Source organism: Mustela nivalis (assembly GCF_964662115.1).
Source record: "Mustela nivalis genome assembly, chromosome: 16".
NCBI lineage: Eukaryota > Metazoa > Chordata > Mammalia > Carnivora > Mustelidae > Mustela > Mustela nivalis.
In genome coordinates, this window is record NC_139035.1 from 55,421,062 (window position 1) to 55,442,065 (window position 21,004).

Sequence of the window (21,004 nt, forward strand, 5' to 3'; positions counted from 1 at the left end):
CCCTTGGTGTAAATTCTGGAGAGTCCAAGCTAGAGGTACCTTGAACCTGATCCTTCCACTATGATAACAAATTGTGTTCTGGCTGAGAACAAGTTCAACAACAACGTTCCGAACATGGAAGTCGCTGCAGAGTTGACGCTTCCCTTCTCGAGCTGTCCTTGCCCTGCCTGACCCACCCGTACTCCACGGATCCTCAGGAGGGACCCATCTGGGGAGGCCTCTTCAACCTCACAACCGGGGAGTTGTGATTAGTTGCCCGCCTAGACCTTCGGCAGTATTCTGCATCAAAACTACTTGCAAGCATCAAGGGGTAGGAAATCAAGAGAAACCCAGTGGCAAATAAACCACAAAAAGCCCAGAGAGAACGATACCAATGTTATTATTAATGCTACTTGTTTTTTAGAGAACAATAATATTGAGGACTTGTGTTTCCCAAGCACTCTTTTGACACAGGACATGTATTATTTCCTCTCCTTATAAAAACCTTACAAGGTTCTTCTCACTTTCCAGGTACAGAAATGAGGCGCAGACACTAGGCTATTTGCCCACGGTGCGCACCCACCATACTATACTGCAGAAGGACAAGACACTTAAATTAAAAGGGCAGATTTTCTAAGACTTTGATGTAATCTCCAGCCTCTGTGGTACAAACACCTGGGAATAAACAGCCTCTACATTAATAGGATTTGTCTCTGCTCTTACTGGAACAACTTCTCAAGCTCATAGATGGTGATGCTCTTTGGCAGGTCACATTCTACCTTGATGTGGAATGGACACTTTTGGTATCTGTAAATGACATCTGGATTAATAACCAACTAGAAGCAAGCTATTCACCCAGACAACCCGACTAATATATTTCCCCCCTGTTAGGGATTGTGCCTTTGTATGACCAATGTATGGTTTACTAAATCATGGTGTATAAGTGATCCTTTCAGAGTTCAAGGCAGAACAGTAGATTTAATAGAAAAAATAATCATTGATATGTTTTTGGATTAGACATTATAAAGAACTTTTGAGAAATAACCGCTCTTTGTGTTTTAATATCATATCAAAGAATAGCCACAAAGATCTGGAATGAAAAAGCTAATAATATATTCCTGCCTTGTCCAACTACTTATCTGTGTGAGGCTGGATTTTCTTCATATGCTTCAACCAAAGCAACATCTCACCCCAGGTTGAAAGGAATCTAAGCTGTCTTCTATTAAGCCAGACATTAAAGTAATTTGTGCAAGCAATAGCATGTTCTCACTAATTTTTTTGGGCGAAAAAAATAGCATACTTTCCTAAAAGTATGCTATTTAAGTTAACATGTAATGGGCCTACTATATATTTATATATAAATTTTTTTTAGAGAGAATATGCATGTGCATGTACACGTGCATATGGGCACGAGAATGGGGGTGGGGGTGGGGGACAAAGGAAGAAGAAGGGAGAGAATCTTAATCAGCCCAATACAAGGTGCAATCTCACAATCCCAAAATCACCTGAGCCGAAATCAAGGGTTGGATGCTTAACCGACTGAGCCACCCAGGTGCCCCTGGGCTTACTATATTTTTTAATAAATACATAAATACTGCTAAGATTCTTCTTGTCACAAACCGAGTCTCCATCTAGCTAGTTCACTAGCCCAGTGAACGGCGGCACCGACCTTCCAAAGGACAACTAAGCTCAGCTTGGACCCCTTTCTCTTCCCTATCCAAACCACCAGCAAGTTACTTTTCTTAAACCTGCTAACTTGACTCCATTTCTCATACTGCAGAGCTACTGTGATGCTTCCAAGTTCCATTTTTTGAATATTTGGTTATTCACACCCTTACCTCAAGCAAACAAATAAATAAACAAACGCAAACCAAGGTCTGAAGGGTTGTCCACTGGTCTCAGGAGAAAGAATCCCTAAAGGGCCCACCGGCCTCAGCATCATCAGTTCTTGCTTCCCTTCCTCCCGTCTCACCCCAAACTCCCTGTTTCTCTCCCATTCTGTGCTTACGGCCAACATTGCTTTCATCCTCTGAACACAGAGCTGTGCTCTCTGCTTGACATGCTCCTCTTGTCATTATTTCCTTAATTCTTGGAGGTTTCATCTCAAGCTTGTTTTCCTTAAGGAAGCCTTTTATCTATCTCTATCTTTAGTTCAAATTCTTTTTCTTAAAAGTTGTCTTTTACATGGGCCCCTGAGTGGCACAGTCGGTTAAGCCTCCGACGCTTGGTTTAGGTTCAGGTCATGGGTCTCACGGTTGTGAGATCGAGCCCCATGGTGGGCTCTGTGCTCAACGCGGAGTCTGCTTGAGATTCTCTCCCTTTCCCCCATGCCTCTCCCACTTGCACTCTCTCTCTCTTCAATAAATAAATAAATCTTTATTTAAAAACATTCTCTAAATTTAGAGTACTCAGCTCACTATATAATCATCATCTGTGTGTCAGTCTGTACATACACATTTAAGTGTGTGCTTACTGATCAATGTCTCTTTTCTCTTTTCTCAATGTCAGTCTTGTTCATTACTACAGATCTAGCACATAGTAGGCCTCACAGATATTTTCTGAATGGATGGATAAATGAATGGCTTGAGATACAGGGCAGAGTTTTAACAACTAGAGGCACCATGTTATTCTATGAAATGAGAAGAATCACAGCAATGGCTTAGGTGGTCTTCCATATTCTTTCGGGGTCTCTCATGTTCTGGGGACCGGATGACCATGATGTAAAGATATTCCTCATTATTTTTTTCTATGAAACAAAAAGTCAATTCGAAAACTATGCTCCGACTATGCTCAAGAGAACCTTCATTTCTTTTATAAAACTGCAAATGTAAACCCAGGAAGTTCAGAACAGTGTGCCTGCTAAATCATGGGTTTTAGAATCAGAAAGATCTAGGTTTGAATACAGGCTCCAGTACTTACTAGGTAGGTGAACTGTAACAAATTACTTTTATTTTCTGAGTGCAGGTGCAATGCTGGGATTTAGAGGAAAACTATATATTTGGTTATTCGGATGATTAAAATGTATTTCTCATATATATTTGGTCTTACTCCATGGTTCCCTGCTCACAGCTCTGAAAACCCTGGGAATTTCCTCAAGTGTTGAGAGTGACATTGTTATGTTAATGAGGTGGTTTTTGGACATTCCCTGAGCCTGGGAGCTAGTGGCCAGGGGAGCCAACTATTAGACTGGTGGTTGGATTTTTCTGTCTCAATCCCTGACCTCTGGGGAGGAGAGAGGGCTGGAGGTTGAATCCATACCCAAGGCCAGTGATTTCATCAATCGTGCCTATGTAATAAAGCCTCTATAAAAATCCAAAAAGGCAAGGTTTGGAAAGTTTCCAGATAGGGGCAGAGAGAAGATGCAGGGATAGTGGTATACACCCGGAAAGTTCCCCGCACCTTCTCCCATACCTGGCCCTGGTATATGTCTTCCATCTGGCTGTTGCTGAGTTATATGCTTTTATAATAAACTAGCAATCTAGTAAGTAAGACATTTCTCTGAATTCTGTGAGCAAATTAAATAAACCCAAGGAAGGTGATGTAGGGACCTCGGATTCATAGCCAGAATCCGACTGGGGTCCTGAGCTGGAGGCAGTCGTTGGAACCTTCGATTTGTATCTGCGGGGTCAGAAGCACAGGGAACAGCCTGGGCTTGCCAGGGGCATCTGAAGATGTGGGGCGTTAGGGGGCAAGGTGGTGTCGTAGGACTCAACCTGTACCTTGTACCATCTGATGCCATGTCTGGGTGCCTCGTGGCATAACTAAGTTGAAACAGGACAGTCAGTTGGTGTCCTGGACACCTGCTTGTTGTCATGAGAAAAAGCCAGTGACAGAAATGACACGTTCTGTATGAGTGTTAGAGAAGACACACAGGAGGGGCGCCTGGGTGGCTCAGCCGGGCAAGCGTCCGCCCTCAGCTCAGGTCATGATCTCAGGGTCCTGCCAAGGGAACCCATGTCGGGCTCCCTGCTCGGCGGGGAGTCTGCTTCTCCCTCTCCTTCCCGCTCCTGCTCTCTAGTGCTATCTCTGTCTCTCTCTAATAAAGACAGAAAAATCTTTAAAAAAACCACACATACACACACAGGAAAAAGAAGGAGGGAAAAATCCGAGTTTTTCTATTATATTTGGTCTCTTTTTCACCTATACAATAAAATTAATCCTACTTCTCTTACAGGATTGGGAAGCTTAAACATGCTAAGAACCTGGCATAGAGTAGGTATTTAAAATAAATATTCATTTTCTTCTCCTATAGTACACGGTGAATTACAGTAATATGTGAACTTTTACTCTGTGAATTTTTGTAATAACTTCCTATTTATTCCTAAATGTCAGTAGATACACTAGTGTTCAAGTGTAATATTTACAGGATCCCCCCCCCACTCCACTGCTGAATACAGTTCTTTTAAATTGACTTTTGGTTGAATAGAATACACTGTGTGACTTTCCAAAAGTCCGATTACGTATAAAATGGGGGTGTTGGGACTGCTTGAGAGAGGCAGTAAAAAACTGTGCATATGAAAATATGCAGAGAGAGAGCGGTGCATATGAAAATACTCTGGAAACTATAATATACTATCCAGATAAAGCATCATCATCATGATCATCAACCTAAAACACCTGCTTTAATAATTATTCTGTTATTTTACGTAAGTACTTTATAAAAATGTCTTATGTAAAGGACTGTTCTTATCCTTATTCCAGAGATAAAAATTAAGACACATGTAAGTTAAAACGACTTCCCAAGGGAATCACAGTAAATCAGAAAAGGAACTAATCCAGTATATTTTATTTATCTTAATCTGAAGTTGAAGCCACTTTTATTTTTACAAAGCAATAGATGCCAAATTTCAAAGTACAAAAGTATTCCCAACGAACTAACCTTTAATTCAGGCAAATCTTGCTTTAAGCAAACTTGATATTTATACAAAAGATAAAAAAAAGTGTAAATATTTGCTTTATAAAGGAATTCATCATAGGATTACAGGAAGTTACCCACTTGCATTTAAAATAAGTTTTGATTTACATATAGTACTGCAGGTTTATAAAAGTCTTATTCTTTAAAATGAAATAAAAGCAAACACAAATATCACTTAAAAAATCAATTAATATATCATATTTACTCAATTTAAAAACAGGTATCTCATAAGTGATTGGAAAAAAGGAAAAAAGTTCTGGAACCATTTAGGGTTAGCACAGAATGGGAGATAGAGTGAACAGAAAGTAACTGCAAAAATAAAGTCTTCAATATTTTTAAAAGAAAATGTTGTCATATGTTAATTTTATATTCTGCCTTTTCTTACTTACATTTTCAGAAAGTCAACAGAATAATTAAACGTGAATTCTAAAACAAAATGTTACTTCGCAGAAATCAGATACAAATGTCTCTGCTTTAGTTGGATTGGGTATCTTGTCACTTTTTGTGCACCTTTTCATAGTTATTTTTATGACTATTTCATGTATCTGGGCTAAATATTTGCTATTCAAAGAGCCCTAACATATATTAACAACTGGATTACCTATGCAATATATATACAGTTATATACGATTATATGAAATCTAAATACGCAGCTAGGTATTATTTTATTAACAATCACCTTTTCCTAATTCTGCAGGCCTTCTAACTATCTGCACAGACCACATCTCATTTTACCTTTAAAACTGAGATTCCATAATCTGAGGTGTGCAGCAAAGTTGGCCGTTCACCAAATTTCTATAAGTAAGTCTTTTTAATAATTGAAGTTATTGTCAAATATAATTTTTATAGAAACTATCCAAACTTTTATTTCTTTTTAAAGATTTTATTTATTTATTTATTTATTAGAGAGAGAGAGAGAGAGAGAAAGCACAAGCAGGAGGAGTGGCAGAGGGTAAAGGAGAGGGAGAAACAGAATCCCCCACCAAAGAGGGAATCCGACATGGGGCCCGATCCCAGGACCCTGAGATCATGACCTGAGCTGAAAGCATCTGCCTTACTAGTGACTGAGCCCCCCAGGTGCCTCAATCCATACTATTATTCATCAACTTCTAGGACTTTCATAAACTGAGCTGAAAACCTTCTGTGACGTAGGCTTTTTCACAATGAGTGCCCTGCTGGGCATTTGCTCTATTAACTCTGAAAACATTCTTTTTCACTTCTCAACTCAGCAGCCCTGCTTCTTTCGACTGGTCATCCCCTACCCTAAACTTGGTTCATCATGTGACCATATAAAAGCATGGTTTCAAAACTGAAATTCCTATACACTATTGTGTTGGAGCCTTTAAAATATTTTTTCCCTTACTCGTTAGAATCTGTTTTTAAGCTTGAAATGCTATGAGGTAAAATTATTTGAAGTACTGCTATATCAGACTGTTTTTGAGGTGACCTTCTAAAGCAAAACATGTATCGACTTAGAAGAATCCGTTAACTGACTGAGGGCAGTACTTGTTCTTACTTCCAATTAGGAGTTGCTGAATATTTGGTAATTTAATGACCGTTTCTAGCCATTCTTTTAGATGAGTTATCACAGCTTTGAGGTAAACTGTAGTAGGGATGACATGAGGCCATGACGGTTAGTCTGTGCTTTCCCTATGCTTTTGGGCAAATATCAGGAAGGGAGTGTGTCTTTCCCTCACTAGCCAGTAGTGGAACTGGCTAACCTTCAAGCCAGAGCCCATGATTTGATGCCTAAGGCATCGTGCTGCATACAGTCACTTAAAGAAGATGAAGTCTCTAACCACGGCAAACTCATGATTCGTACTAAGGTGAATGAAGTCTGTATATAGTAACTATAGTCTAGAGAATAATGTGGTAAGTATTATCATCAGGTAGAAATAAATATCACAAGGGAGAATATAGAAGGCACAGAAAATGGCTAGTGGCACTTCTGTGAAAAATGCCCAGGATTCCTGAAACGCTGTAATGCCTCCTTGACAGCCCTGGAAATGCCTACACTTCCAGACTTCCAGTCATGCCAGTAAACTAAACTGCAATTTGTCTAAACCATTATTTGTAGAACATCCTGTTACTTTTTCCTGCAAGCATTCTGTTCAACATGGGTCTTCAACCACTTTTGCATACATGTTGTCTGGCACAGTTATGAAAATATCCCCCTCACCTATTTTAGGTAGAAACCTAAAATTTTTCACCATAAATTTAAATATTTGCAGAAGATGAGTTTCTTGAAACTGTATATATTAACATTTTAGAAGAAAACCATTACACCGCTCCTCTAAATATACACTTTGGGATCCAAATATCATCACTGATTTCATATCTGCTTTGACAACAAAACAAAACACTATGAAAAGCACTTCTTTAAATGTTGAAAATTTACCTGGCTTATTTTCTCCCTGAATTTCCAATATCACTTTCACATAGAAGTTTATCCTAATGTAATATCTTTTTATGCTCAAAAGTCTTTTATTAGTAACCTTGCCGTATTCCTTTGCAACAATAATGTGTGTCTTTGTCTATCTATCCATCCATCTAGTTTTCTTAAATTTCTGTGACTATAAAACTAGAGTTAATAAATTATTTTCATGAATATATTGGTCAGTCAACACTGGTAACTACTCTTAGTTGATAAGTTATTTAAGATCTGAAAAAGTTATCATTAGTATTTAATTAATGAAACCAGCATAAATGTTTTTATAGCCCTAAACATAATACAATTTTATTAGGAGTGGCATAAAAAACCTTTTCCTCCAAACTAGTTCATGTAACCATTGATGAGTATTATCCTTTATTATTGATTCTATTCACACTTCTTATTTTTATCAATTTGAGTGCTCAGAAACCTTGTTCACAAGTGAGTGGAAATAAAAAGAATCTGGTTAGAGCAATCATTTCATTATCAAACTCCTTCAGAGATTTATGCCAAAAATCACACAATGATTTATAGATTAAAGAGAATTTTTAACAATCCAACAACTAAAAATAATTAGAAACTATCTACCTAATTTGTAAAAGGCTTTGTGATTTGGTCATTAGATTCAATCTGTCAACATACAATATCAGCACAGTATTTGGAATGTCCCTCTGTTTGGAACCCAAAAGGATTTTACACTGTGAAGCAATGTGCCAAAGTAAAAGTAGGACTGGAGGGTGTAGGGAGGGAGGGGGGGTGCTGGAGGGGGAGTGTCTTTTTTTCCAAAGTGGAAAAAAAAACAATTGTGAAAAATGAGAATCAGCAAAGTAACCAAGTCTAATGATTTCAGGAAAGAAGGTCTATAAATATGGAAGCAAAGGAATCTGGAAATTGACTCCCTTAAAACTCTTGGTGACCAGGATTGCCTTAGAAATTATTTACATATCCTGAGGGTATAAATATCTTTTTTTTTTTCTATTATGAGACACCAAATGTGGCAGCAGGAGTCAGTTTTATGTATCTAACTTTATAATAAGGAACAGGTTGAATGAAGTATGGACTTAATTATCTGGGAAGAAAGTCAGGGAGGCATATAACTAAAACTATGTCCGTACTTACCTCAAACACTATATACCCTCTCCTGTTAAAGGAAATGTTAGGAAAATTTCAGATATTGGGTTTCCTCCCCAAGATAATGAAAGAGACAAAATGAAGCACAAATGTGGTCAGTTTTTAAACTGACTAGAGAAAGAGGCCAGCACTAACAGATAACTCAAATGGGACTGTGTGTGTGTTTTGTGTGTGTGTGTGTGTGTGTGTGTGTGTAGTGCAAAATATGCCTGCACACTTATTTATTTGTATAAAATAAAATTCTCATAATGCTGTATCCTATGGTATCTCCCAAAAAGAAACTTGTAGAATGAGGACTACAAGGCACCTTCTTCATTTGCTCTACATGGGTAAGGGCAGGCCTAAAGAAAGGGATAAAAATACAGATTTGCTAAAAGAGGTACTTCAGTCTAGAGATTACAATTCAAGTTTAAGGAGAGACTCATAATTAGGGAAAGTCAGGTTTGGAATTCCCATGTGGAAGCAGGCAGTGGCATGGAAGCTAGAGTGAACAGGGCTATGACTGCCATGACTATGGCTCTGGTCTAGACCTTCTTCAGAGTAGAGGTTTCTTAAAGATGGTACCTAACCTCTGGAGGACATTGTTTTACATGGCTCAAGGCAAAAGCCTTTAGCATAAAAGCTAAGTAAGGATATAGGAAAGACATCATGGCCACTAACATTTCCAGGCGAGGAATAGTAACTATAAACACAACAGAAATCTACTATATTCTTGAAGGAATCCTAATGCCTAAACAAACAACATGGCCACTTGTGACTTTAAACTCCTGCTGATAGTCACTAACCAGAAAGGGGCTGCTAGGGACAAAGATGGTGACAGAGGAGGCCACTGAACTCTCCCTTTCCATAGACACACCAATTGTACATCTATAAGTGGAATAATTTCCTCTGAGAGAAATGCATAAACTACTTGAGTGACTCCTACATGTCGAGCAGATGAGGAAAAAACTCACACTGAAGTAGGTAGGAAACAGAGAAAGTAGGTAGGAGACACATTCTCACCATAATCCCACCCCAGCACTAAGCCATATACTCAGTAAGAAACCCCAAATTCCCAACTTCTCCCTGTGGGGCACAGGGTTTGGAACATACTCCTAGTATTCCAAACTTTCAGGACTCTCACCCTGGGATGGGGCCCTGAAACATCTACCTCTGTAAACCAATGGGGCTTCTGTCCACAAGACACATAGGACTATAGAAAGCAAACAGGCAGTTCTTAATGGGCACGCAAACACTTACCACAGCAAAAACAGTTCTAAGAGGAAAGTTTATGGTGATAAAAGCCTATATTAGGATATTAGGGGGAAAAAAAGGATCTCAAGTAAACAACTTTATACCTCAAGGAGGTATACACAGAAAAAATCAGCCAAACAAAAAACCCCCCAAAAACTAAGCCCAAAACTAGCAAAAAGAAGGAAATACCAAAGATTACAGTGTAAGTAAACAAAATAGAAAAGATAACAGAACTGGATGAATGAAACTAAAAGCTAGATTTTATAGAGAGAGAACAGACAACACTTTGTCTAGATTAAGAAAAAAGAGAGAAAACTAAAATAAATTAAATCAGAAATGAAGAGAAGACATTGCAACTGTTAACACAGAAATACTAAGGATCATAAGAAACTACTATAAACCATTACATGCCAACATATTAGATACCATAGAAATGGATAAATTCCTAGAAATACAGTCTACCAATTTCAAATAATAATTAGATAATCTGAACAGACCAACTTCTAGTAAGGAGATTGAAGCAGTAATCAAAAACCTCTCCAGAAAAGAAAAGTCCAGGACCATACAACTTTACTGGTGAATTCTACCAAACATTTAAAGAAGAATTAATAGACAGTCATTGTACTATACTGAACTCCACAAAGACACTTCTGGGGCAAGGGAGAGTCAGACAGGCACTGGATGACTGTGCCTCATTGAAGAAAAATAAGTAAACATGGACAAAGAAGGTCCCAAAAAGCTGAGGGGCAAAATTTCATCATATGCATCCCTTGTGCAAACTTTCCAGCACAGAAGCATCCAGATGTTTCAGTTAACTTCTCGGGGTTTTCTAAGAAGTGTTCAGAGAGGTAGGAAAACCATGTCTTTTAAAATGGGAAAAAAAAAAAAAATGGGGGCATTTGGGTAGCTCAGGCAGTTAGACGTTCAACTCCTGGTTTTGGCTTAGGTCATGATCTCACTGTCAGGAGACTGAGCCCCATGTCAGGCTCTGTACACAGTTCAGAGTCTGCTTGAGATTCTTCCCACCCCCCACCCCCCTCCCCGTGTTTGCATGTGTGCTCTTTCTAGAATAAACAAAATCTAAAAAAAAAAAAAAAAAAAAAAAAAAGAATTGAAGACATGGCAAAGGTGGACAGGGCCGGTGATGAAAGAAAAATGAAAAGTTACATCCTTCCTAAAGGGGAAACCAAAAAAAGTTCAAGGATCACAATGTACCCAAGAGGACTCTTGTGGCCTTTTTCTTGTTTTGTTCTGAGTATCATCCCCAAATCAGCATCCCAGCCTATGCACTGGTGATGTTGCAAAGAAATGGGGAGAGAAGGGGGATAGTTGCAGCAGATGACAAGCTGCTTTATGAAAGAGAAGGTTGCTAAGCTGAAGAAAAGTGCAGAAAGGAGACTGCTGCATACCCAGCCACAGGAAAGCCTGCTGAGGCAAAAAAGGGAGTTGTCAAGGTTGAAAAATAAATGAAAAAATGGAAGAGGAGGAAGATGAGGAAGATGAAGACGATGAAGAGGAAGAAGATGATAAGTTGATTCTAGCAAGGTTTGCTTTTTTCTTATCTATAAAGCATTTAGCCCCTTTTATACACAACTCATTCCTTTTAAAAACAAAAGACTAAAATGTAATGTTGTGTAAGTTATGGTTTTAAACTATTCAGTGTCTATTTCTGTACAGTTAACATACCAAATGTGTCTTTAGATAGCCTTGTCCTGGTGGTATTTTCAATAGCCACTAACCTTGCCTGGCACAGGATGGGGTTGTAAACGGGCATGGAGATTTTGAGCAGCTTCTTGTTGGTGCACACCCCAAATTATTTATCACTGGGAATGGTACTGTCCTCATTTTCCCTTGTCTCTGAGGCAGCTAATACAAAGTAATTGTTCTGTTAACTCAATACCTCTTTGTAGTTGGAAAAAAAAAAAAAAAAGTTGCACCTTGTTTTGTTGATATTCTAATGACTCCAAGCAAATACAATTTTTAAGTTGAAAATAAATAAAAAAGAAAGCAATATCCTTCTCAAATATTAAAAATATTAAAAAGGAGGGAACACTTCCACACTGCATCATTTTAAGATCAGCATTATATTCTAATACCAAAGCCAGATAAGGACACTGTAAGAAAATTATAGGCCAATATCCCTGATGATTATAGATGCAAAAATCTTCAACAAAATACTGGCAAACCAAAAGCATTAAAAGGATCACACATAATGATCAAGTGGAATTTATTCCAGGGATGAGGGAGGGTTTAACACCTGCAAATCAATAAATGTGACATAGAAAATTAACAAAAAGAAGGATAAAAATTGTATGATCATCTCAATGGATGCAGAAAAAAGCATCTGACAAAATTTAACATCCTTTCATGATAAAAACTCTTAATAAACTGGTTATAGAAGGAATGTACCTCAGCATATAGAAGAAATGTACCTCAGCCACATATATGATAAGCCCACGGCTAGCATCATACTCAATGGTGAGAAGCTGAAAGCTTTTCCTCTAAGATTAGGAATGAGACAAGGATGCCCCCCTTTTACTACTTCAACTCAGTTTTGGAAGTCCTATCCTAAGCAATTAGGCAAGAAAAAAAAAAGGGGGGCACCCAAATCAGAAAGGAAAAAGTAAAATTATATAGGCTTGCAAATGATGTGATATATAAAGAGAAAACCCTAAAAACTCTTACCACAAAAAGCTGTTAGAACTAATAAACAAAATCAGCACAGTTGCAGAATACAAAATCAAGATACACACAATTCGTTGTTTCTACAACAAACTAGCAGAAGGAGAAATTATGAAAGCAATCCCATATATAATAGCATCAAAAATAATATAATACTTAGAAATAAATTTAATGAAGGAGGGATGTGTACACTGAAAACTACAAAATATTAATGAAATAATTGTTAGAAAACACAAATAAATGGAGAGATCTTTTACGTTCACAGACTGGAAAAATTAATGTGGCTAACATGTGCATACTACCCAGAGGAATTGACAGATCCAATGTATTCAATATAAAAATTCCAATGGCAGTTTTTACATAAGTAAGAAAACAATCTGTGTGGAGCCATAAGAGGCCTCAAATCACCAAAGCAGTGTTAATAAGGAATAAAGCTAGAGGCATTACACTTCCTGGTTTCAAACTGTATTACAAAGCCATTGTCATCAAAACAGCATGTAACTGGCTAAAAACAGACAGAAAAACCAATGGAACAGAATAGAGAGCCCAGAAATAAACCCATGCATATGTGTCAGTTAATTGACAAAGGAGTCAAGAATGTATGCTGGGGTAGGACAGTTTGTTCAATAAATGGTTTGGGAAAACTGAACAGCCAACTTGCAAAAGAATGAAACTGGAGCCCTACTGTACCATACACAAATATCAACTTAAAATGGATCAAACAGTTGAACACAAGATCTGAAATCCTAAGACTCCTAGAAGAAAACAGGAAGTAAGTTCCTTGACATTGATCCTGGCAATGATTTTTTTTGGATCTGACACCAAAGCCAAGGCAACAATAGCAAAAATAAACAAGTGGGACTACATCTAACTAAAAAGTTTCTGCCAAGCAAAGGAAACCAATGACAAGAAACAAAGGCAACCTATGCAATGGAAGAAAATATTTGCAAACGACATATTGATAAGGGGTTAATATTCAAAATATACTGGATACTTTTATAACTTAATAGTAAAAATCTAATAATCCAACCTAAAAAATGGGCAAAGTACCCAAATAGATATTTTTCCAAATATTTGCAAGAGCAAAAAATCCCATGCTAAAAGGGACAGTGAAGTTAAAGGTCATATTAAGAGAGGCAGACCAGAGAGCTGGACTGTTACCTGTGAGGGACAGATAGCGGTGAGGTGGAAAGGTAATTGGAAACAGGTCATGGGGAGTGTTCAGTAACATGCCAGAGAAGCCACTCGATTGTCAAGAGGCAATACTGGGGGTTTATAAGTGGGGGAATAAAAGAAGTACAACTGAACTGAAGTGCAGAAGTAAGTAACATGTACTCAAACAGTGAGAAAACAGACACAGAAAGATTCCCTAGGATCCTATAGTGATATAAAAGTAAGAGCTTATTCAAAATAATGCGGCAGGAAACGGAAAAGATGGGGTCAGCATAAGAGACTAAAGAGACCAGACTGGACTGGCAGCATGTAGGGTGCGAGGTAGTAAGACGACTCCATTTTAGTCCTGACTGTGGACTGAATGGTAAGCAAATGCACTGGGGCAACCAAGGAAACTCTAAAACTCTAAAAATAGTGATATTGGGGTTCAGATATCAGAGAATCTTATTTAATTGATTAAGAACCCCTGGGGAGCTTGGTGTGTAAGGGACTTCAGGAAAAACAATGAGGGTCATAGCTGCTAATGTGAGAAGTAATACTCAGTTGACATTATCCAACTTGTCTCATTTTAAATTCACACCTTCATGTTTTCATTCACCCAAAAACTATTCACTGTCCACTGGGCACTGTTAGCACAGGACTCCAATGTGATAAAGAGATCTATCTTCGGAGCATTTACAATCATTACCAAATGCAATTTTTGGTTTGAAAACAGCTCTATATATACTTGCTACAGTTCCTGATTCATATCAGAACAAAAAATTAAGAAGAAAATATACAAGTCTTTAGCTGCCATTCTGAATTAATAAAAGCTTCACTCTTTTTTCTTTCTGCTTGAGGAAAACAGAGAAAAGGTCTAATAGGATAATACAAATGAATAACATAAACCGTAATCCATAAAATAAATGTTATAGGAAATAATAATCTATATGAATACTATTTTATATTATACAGATTATATTTATACTCATTATCTGTATAAAATAAGCTATAGATGAAGAATAATTTCTTCTACACTGGTTAAGGAATGGATTTAAAATCTGGGATCTAATGGATCCTAACAGGATTACTAGCCAGAAAAAAAATTTGTTCAATTATTAATTCATGTCTTTCCACATCTTATAGCCTTTTTCAAGTTCCACCACCTTCACAGGAGACATGCTACTGACCCAAAATATATAATGTTTTCAAATTCTTCCAATAAAGATATTATTTAGAAATAGAATTAGCATCTAGAAATTCACCCAATAATTCATCAAAGTTAAAGCTCGATTGCTTAATTTTTACAATCATTTAGTAAAGTAAATTAGACTCTCCTTTCTATTGCTCCATGAAAATACACTCTGGTCCCCTCATAGTTCATGGTGGGCAGAAGCAGAGAGCAGAGAAGTACTGAGTTAAACAGTCACGTCCTCTGCACTTGAGTGCTTTAGAAAGAGTGGGGAGAAAGGGAGAGAGGAAGGATGAGTAGGAGAGCTTGATGCTACTTAATGTAATAAAAATGCAGTTCAAATCCTATCATAAATAAAAGAATGATTATATTCAAAAACAATTATTTACATTTATGCCATGGGTTGAAATAGTTCTTGTACAACTGTCAAAGACATAAGGTATTTGCTCTTTCTTAAGAAAGCTGCAAAATCAGGGGTGCCTGGCTGGCTCAGTGGGTTAAAGCCTCTGCCTTCAAGTCAGGTCATGATCCCAGGGTCCTGGGATCAAGCCCCCGCATCGGGCTCTCTGCTCAGCGGGGAGCCTGCTTCCCTTCTTCTTTCTCTGCCTGCCTCTCTGCCTACTTGTGATCTCTGTTTGTCAAATAAATAAATAAAATCTTAAAAGAAATATAAAAAGGTGAAATTAAACTAACTTTACGAGCAATAGCTCTCAATTTCCTGCAAGGAATACACGGACTACCCCAACAAGATCCTACAAATCAGGGTGTACTCACTCATGGTGATGAGAATCTGGGGAAAAGTGAACCATCCTCTTGTTACTGACAGGACCAGGGGTGCTCACCTGAAAGGAGAGGTGAAACAAAAAATGTCACAGATGTGTTTCTTAAAAAAAAAAAATCCATTTGATGGATTCCAATCTAAAATGGAGAATAAAATATTAATTCTCAAAAGCTAATCAACATTGCATGGGCCAAGAGGGAAATTTCATTCCTGGTAAGAATGGTCTCTTGTTTTCACTTATTGTAGGTCTTCTGTTAGAATTTTAAGACTATTTTAAAAGTACCTTTATAATAAAAAGTTTCTTAAGCAGTAGACCACCGACTCTTGTTTCCAAATACTGCTCAACTGTGCATATATTTAATCATATGTGAAAAAAAGGAGGCTCACTTAATTAGTGTTGAGCAAGCGGTATTTCCAAAAACCAATTAACCAGAGTTAATTCATAAATATAAGTAACATGTTTTATAGCGCACACTTCTTCAGAGCATACAAAAACCTATATCGAGGAAGGAGTCAGGAGTCCTTTTCATAGTTTTCCCATAGGTCAGGAATAATCTGCGTATTTACACAGAACAAAATGTAATTTCACCTAAAAGAACAATATTTTATCCCTGTTTCCAGGTAAAATTAAAAATGTGCTAAAGAATTGAAGGTTCAAAAATTGTTTCATAATATGGGCACCTGGGTGGCTCAGTGGGTTAAGCCTCTGCCTTTGGCTCAGGTCATGATCTCAGGGTCCCGGGATCGAGCCCTGCATGGGGCTCTCTGCTCAGTGGGGAGCCTGCTTCCCTTCTTCTTTCTCTGCCTGCCTCTCTGCCTACTTGTGATTTCTCTCTCTATGTATTGAATAAATAAAATCTTAAAAAAATTTTTTTTCACAATAGAAGCAACTCTCATTAAAAAAACAAAAACAAAAACTGCACAACTTTTTATTTTACAGTGGGTTCTCAAAAGGGAGCATGAGCAGCACCATTCGGCTCAGGTTATGATCCCAGAGTCCTGGGATGGAGTTCTACATCGGGCTCCTTGCTCGGCAGGGAGCCTGCTTCTCCCTCTGCCTCTGCCTGCCACTCTGTCTGCCTGTGCTCGCTCTCACTCTCTCTCCCTCTCTCTCTCTCTGACAAATAAATAAAATCTTAAAAAAAAAAAAAAAGAATGTGTCTACTACAGCCACAGTCAACAAGACCTGTATTCTGACAAAAAGCCCTAAGTTATGCTCTGCCATAATTAATAATAATAATAATAATAATAATAATAAAAACCCTCTGCAACTATAAAAGTGCCACTTGAAGTTTACAATCAGAAAAATACCGGGGGCGGGGCGCCTGGGTGGCTCAGTGGGTTAAGCCGCTGCCTTCGGCTCGGGTCATGATCTCAGGGTCCTGGGATCGAGTCCCGCATCGGGCTCTCTGCTCAGCAGGGAGCCTGCTTCCTCTTCCCTCTCTGCCTGCCTCTCTGCCTACTTGTGATCTCTGTCTGTCAAATAAGTAAATAAAATCTTAAAAAAAAAAAAAGAAAAAAAGAGAAAAATACCCAAAGAGGCAGAAAAATACCTCTGAAAACAAACCCAACATTTTCAAAAAAACAATTTATCCCTTTATCGCCTGGGTCACAAGGATGCCGGCACACACTCTAAACTCCAAGAAATGCCAATATTGCAAATGTGTGCAGATGATGACATGAAGACCCCCACGGCAGGAGCACCACAAGTAAACATGTGGCTCAACTCCAGGACCACATCCTGCATTCACCTCAAAATGAGGTTTTCATGCTATTCCAGTGGGCATCCCAGGAATACAGTAATCCATTTTCTACACTGTGGCTCTGAGAAAAGCCGACGGTGCCTATGTCATGCTTTGTTAGAAGTTCATGATCGCATTATCTCGTGGTGGACCTGACACTTTTATTCAGTTTACAGTATGTTCTATGTACAGGCAACTTATTTCCTTTGCCAGGGCTGCTGACAACCTTTTCCACACTATATTAATCTTGTTTACTGACTTTATCTTGGTACAAATATCAGAAAACTGAACTTTTTATCTCAGAGAAAGAATAAACAACGTGTTGACAGAAGCAGAAGCTATTTTCAGGGCTAAAATTGCTTGTTTACCTGAAGCTATACTTATGGAAAAATGTTTAAGTCTTGCTCTGGCTTGAAATACATAATCTGAAATTTAATAAATGAAGAAATTGCACATATACCCATGTGATAAATTGCCTGATGAAAACAATGCAACTGAATACAATAAAACAGAATTTCTAACTAATTTATCCCACAATACAAATGTAAGCTTTCAATCTAGTCAGAAATAATCATATTGTGTATTTCTCAGAAATCATATATGTATAAATGATAAGCTCAATTCAATTGCTGCAAATGACTCACACAAGATTTACAGGATCAGAAAGAGACATTTAAATGACTTTCCATATTTACATAACATGTGGCCCTTCCTTAAAAAAAATAGGGGTGAATACCTTTTACTGTTATTTCAAGTCAATTTTTGTTTTACTTTGGAAGATATGCCACAGCCATAATTTAGGATTATTGTTTTTTTGTTTTAAAGATGTTATTTATTTATTTGACAGACAGAGATCACAAGTAGACGGAGAGGCAGGCAGAGAGAGAGAGAGGGAAGCAGGCTCCCTGCTGGATGTGGGGCTCAATCCTAGGACTCAGGATTATGACCTGAGCCCAAAGCAGGGTCTTTAACCCACTGAACCACCCAAGTGCTCCAATTTAAGTTTATATTTAAATGAAATCATGCAACGCTGAGATTCCCACAGGATGGGCTTCTCAGGGTTCATGTCACTGGTCTGCCTCAAAAGTAAAATGTTTTTACTCTGGGAACCTTTTGTGACTTTGTGACTAGACACCCCATACTGAAAATCCGAGAATAAGATCTTAATACAGAATTCAGCCTGTGGAAAGCAGGACTATAGTCAAGTTCCAATTTATTTTAAATGTGGAGGCATGGACTATTAGTAGATAATTCGAAGTATTATAAATATCAAGAAACACTGTTATAAAATTCTTTCTAAAAATTTATAATTTAGGCTGAGATAATCATCTTTATAAAAATAAATAAAGCAGTTGGAAACATTACATTCAAGGAATAATTTCTAGTAAGCAAGTATGGCAATTACTGAGTTTTCCAAAAAACACGGCTTCATTATTCCAGGAATGTCTTAGAAAGAAGGAACACATTTAAAAAATCCTCTTTAAAATATCCAGTAAGACATTCACATATTAAAGTTTATTTGTTAGAAAAAGCAGATTTTATTCCACAAGACTGGATAGGTAACAGGTATCCTGTTCTTCATGAGAAACAATATCTCCACAGTCCAGCTCTTGTTTGTTAGGACTCTGGAAACATTTATATAATTAGCCAATATTTACTGATGACATCACACTATCTGCCCAGAATTCTTCCAGTTCATTTTTAAATGTTACTCCATCCATAGTGACTACAGTCATTCATTACCTATGTTTATCCCTCAAATTAATAAATGAAAAAAAGAGATACTGCAACCTAGAAAGGAACGGGTGGCTGCTAGATAACAAAGCATTTGCCCACTTCCAGCCTCTGCGGATTATGAAATAAACTAAAGCTAAAAGATCACGCGGGTCTTGGTTTTTGCTATTGTTGTTTACAATCAAGTCATCAACCTCAGAAAATGGGAATGTCATAGTGACAGAAGAAAAGTGAGTAACCATTGTACAAGAAAGTGCCACTGTCAAAATTCAGAAGGTCAGTAGGTAAGAACATATGGGACATTAGGCTAAATGGCATCAATGACAGAATACCTATTTTCTCCATTTCATTAGATACATTAAGGCAATTTCCTATTCTTTCTATCACTGATTTATTGACCACCAATTTCATAACTTTCCTCAAAAGACAAGCAGAACACTGGGTTGTACATCTCCTTGTCATTCTGTTGTCACCAAACCCATCCCGTTCTTCTACAATGACATAACTGAAAAAATTACTTCCCAAATCAGGTAAACGTATCTGAGATACAACACTCTCCGAGGATTAATGAAAAGTTTGTTCAGTACAGATGGTATCCTACTCATATTTTCAAGGATTAAGGTTCCTTCTGTAAATGAGTGAAGTGTGATGGCCCCACAGACGTCCAGGAAGCCATTCCTCTTTCTTCTCTCCCTCTGTTCCAGTCATTCTCCTTCAACTTTGCTCTTCTATACAATTACATTTTATTCGCTTTCTAAATGCTATTCTGCATCAATGGCCACAATGACAAATACTCAGGGTGGCAGGCTGCCATTCGAAAGAAGGCCTTTCAGTTTTGTGAGGACCGGTCAATCAAATCTGCCCGGCCTCCAGGGAGCCAGGAGACAGTCCGTGAGCTCATCCCATGAGCCTCCCTGCCCCTGTGTCAAGACCCGGAAGTTTTCTGCTTCTCTAAGGACCAGTGTTCATTTGACTCAACTTCTCTTTCTTGGAAGAAAGAAACAAGCCTTCAAAGTTTAGCAGCTCTGCACGAAGGACCCCCCCTGGTACATTCAACAAATGTGTCAGTCAAATATATGTGACAGATATTAAGGAAAACAACTCAACAAAGCCAGGCTTCAAAATAGGACTTGAAACCCTGGGGGTAGGAGGTGAGGGAGGAGGGCAAAGAGATGAAAGGGAATTTATTATAGTTGCTTGTCTACACATTTATCTTCATTAAAAATCAATCATTAGAAAATAGTATCCTGAAAGATTTGCAGTAACTGATTTTAACAAATAGCTGTTAAAACAGATGTATAAAATGTTCATCTTTTAACCCCTTCCAGAAAAATAAACACAAAGATTCCCCAAAAGGATTTCAAATGAGTTTTATATCGGTGTTCCAAAAAGTTCTGTTACGAGATAGGTGGAGAATGAATAAAATATTTCACTGTGTCATCTATTCGCATATATAATATCACAGAATGGTCACAATTCACAAAAGGCACAATCTATTTGGGAATGGAAAACATCAAGAAGATAACAGTAGAATTACTTTTAAAACAACATACAGAAAAAATAAAAATTACTTTAGAATGACTTTTAAGGCAATACAAAAAAAATGGCAATTCAGGTAGCATAAATGGGTATCATTTATAAGATTAAAGGGAAACAAGAGTAGTTATCTGATTTAAGAGGAATAAGGGGGGGGGGAAGTCACCTGTGAGAAGGGAGTTGCATGCAATTATCTCTCCCTGCTCCAATCCATCTTACCAACTTGCCAGACTCAACTTTCTAAATCGCTGCTTTTCGCATGTCAGTTTTCTCATTCCAGAGCCATCCATAGCTCTACGCTGAAAGTAAAATTAAAACTAACGAGAAATGCAGTCAAAGTCCTTCTCTAATCCGAGCCTGACTTTCCAGGGTGATCCTTCAGCTCACGTGGTAACTGGCTGCTCCCCATGTGCTTAACCCAAAACTGCTCTACTGGATACAATTCACCAAATATTTACGTACTATGTATGTAAAATTATACTTATATTTACTATAT

At 37.8% G+C, this 21,004-nt stretch overlaps 1 protein-coding gene across 1 annotated transcript in view; it reads right to left on the reverse strand.

Annotated features, from left to right (window-relative positions):
* The window catches only part of GPATCH2 (G-patch domain containing 2), a 174,020-nt gene that overhangs the window by 52,982 nt on the left and 100,034 nt on the right, over nt 1-21,004 (reverse strand). The window contains exon 6 of the mRNA XM_082702996.1: nt 15,490-15,557. Within this exon, the coding sequence (XP_082559122.1) occupies nt 15,490-15,557 (68 nt within the window). The remainder of the gene's footprint in view (nt 1-15,489; nt 15,558-21,004) is intronic.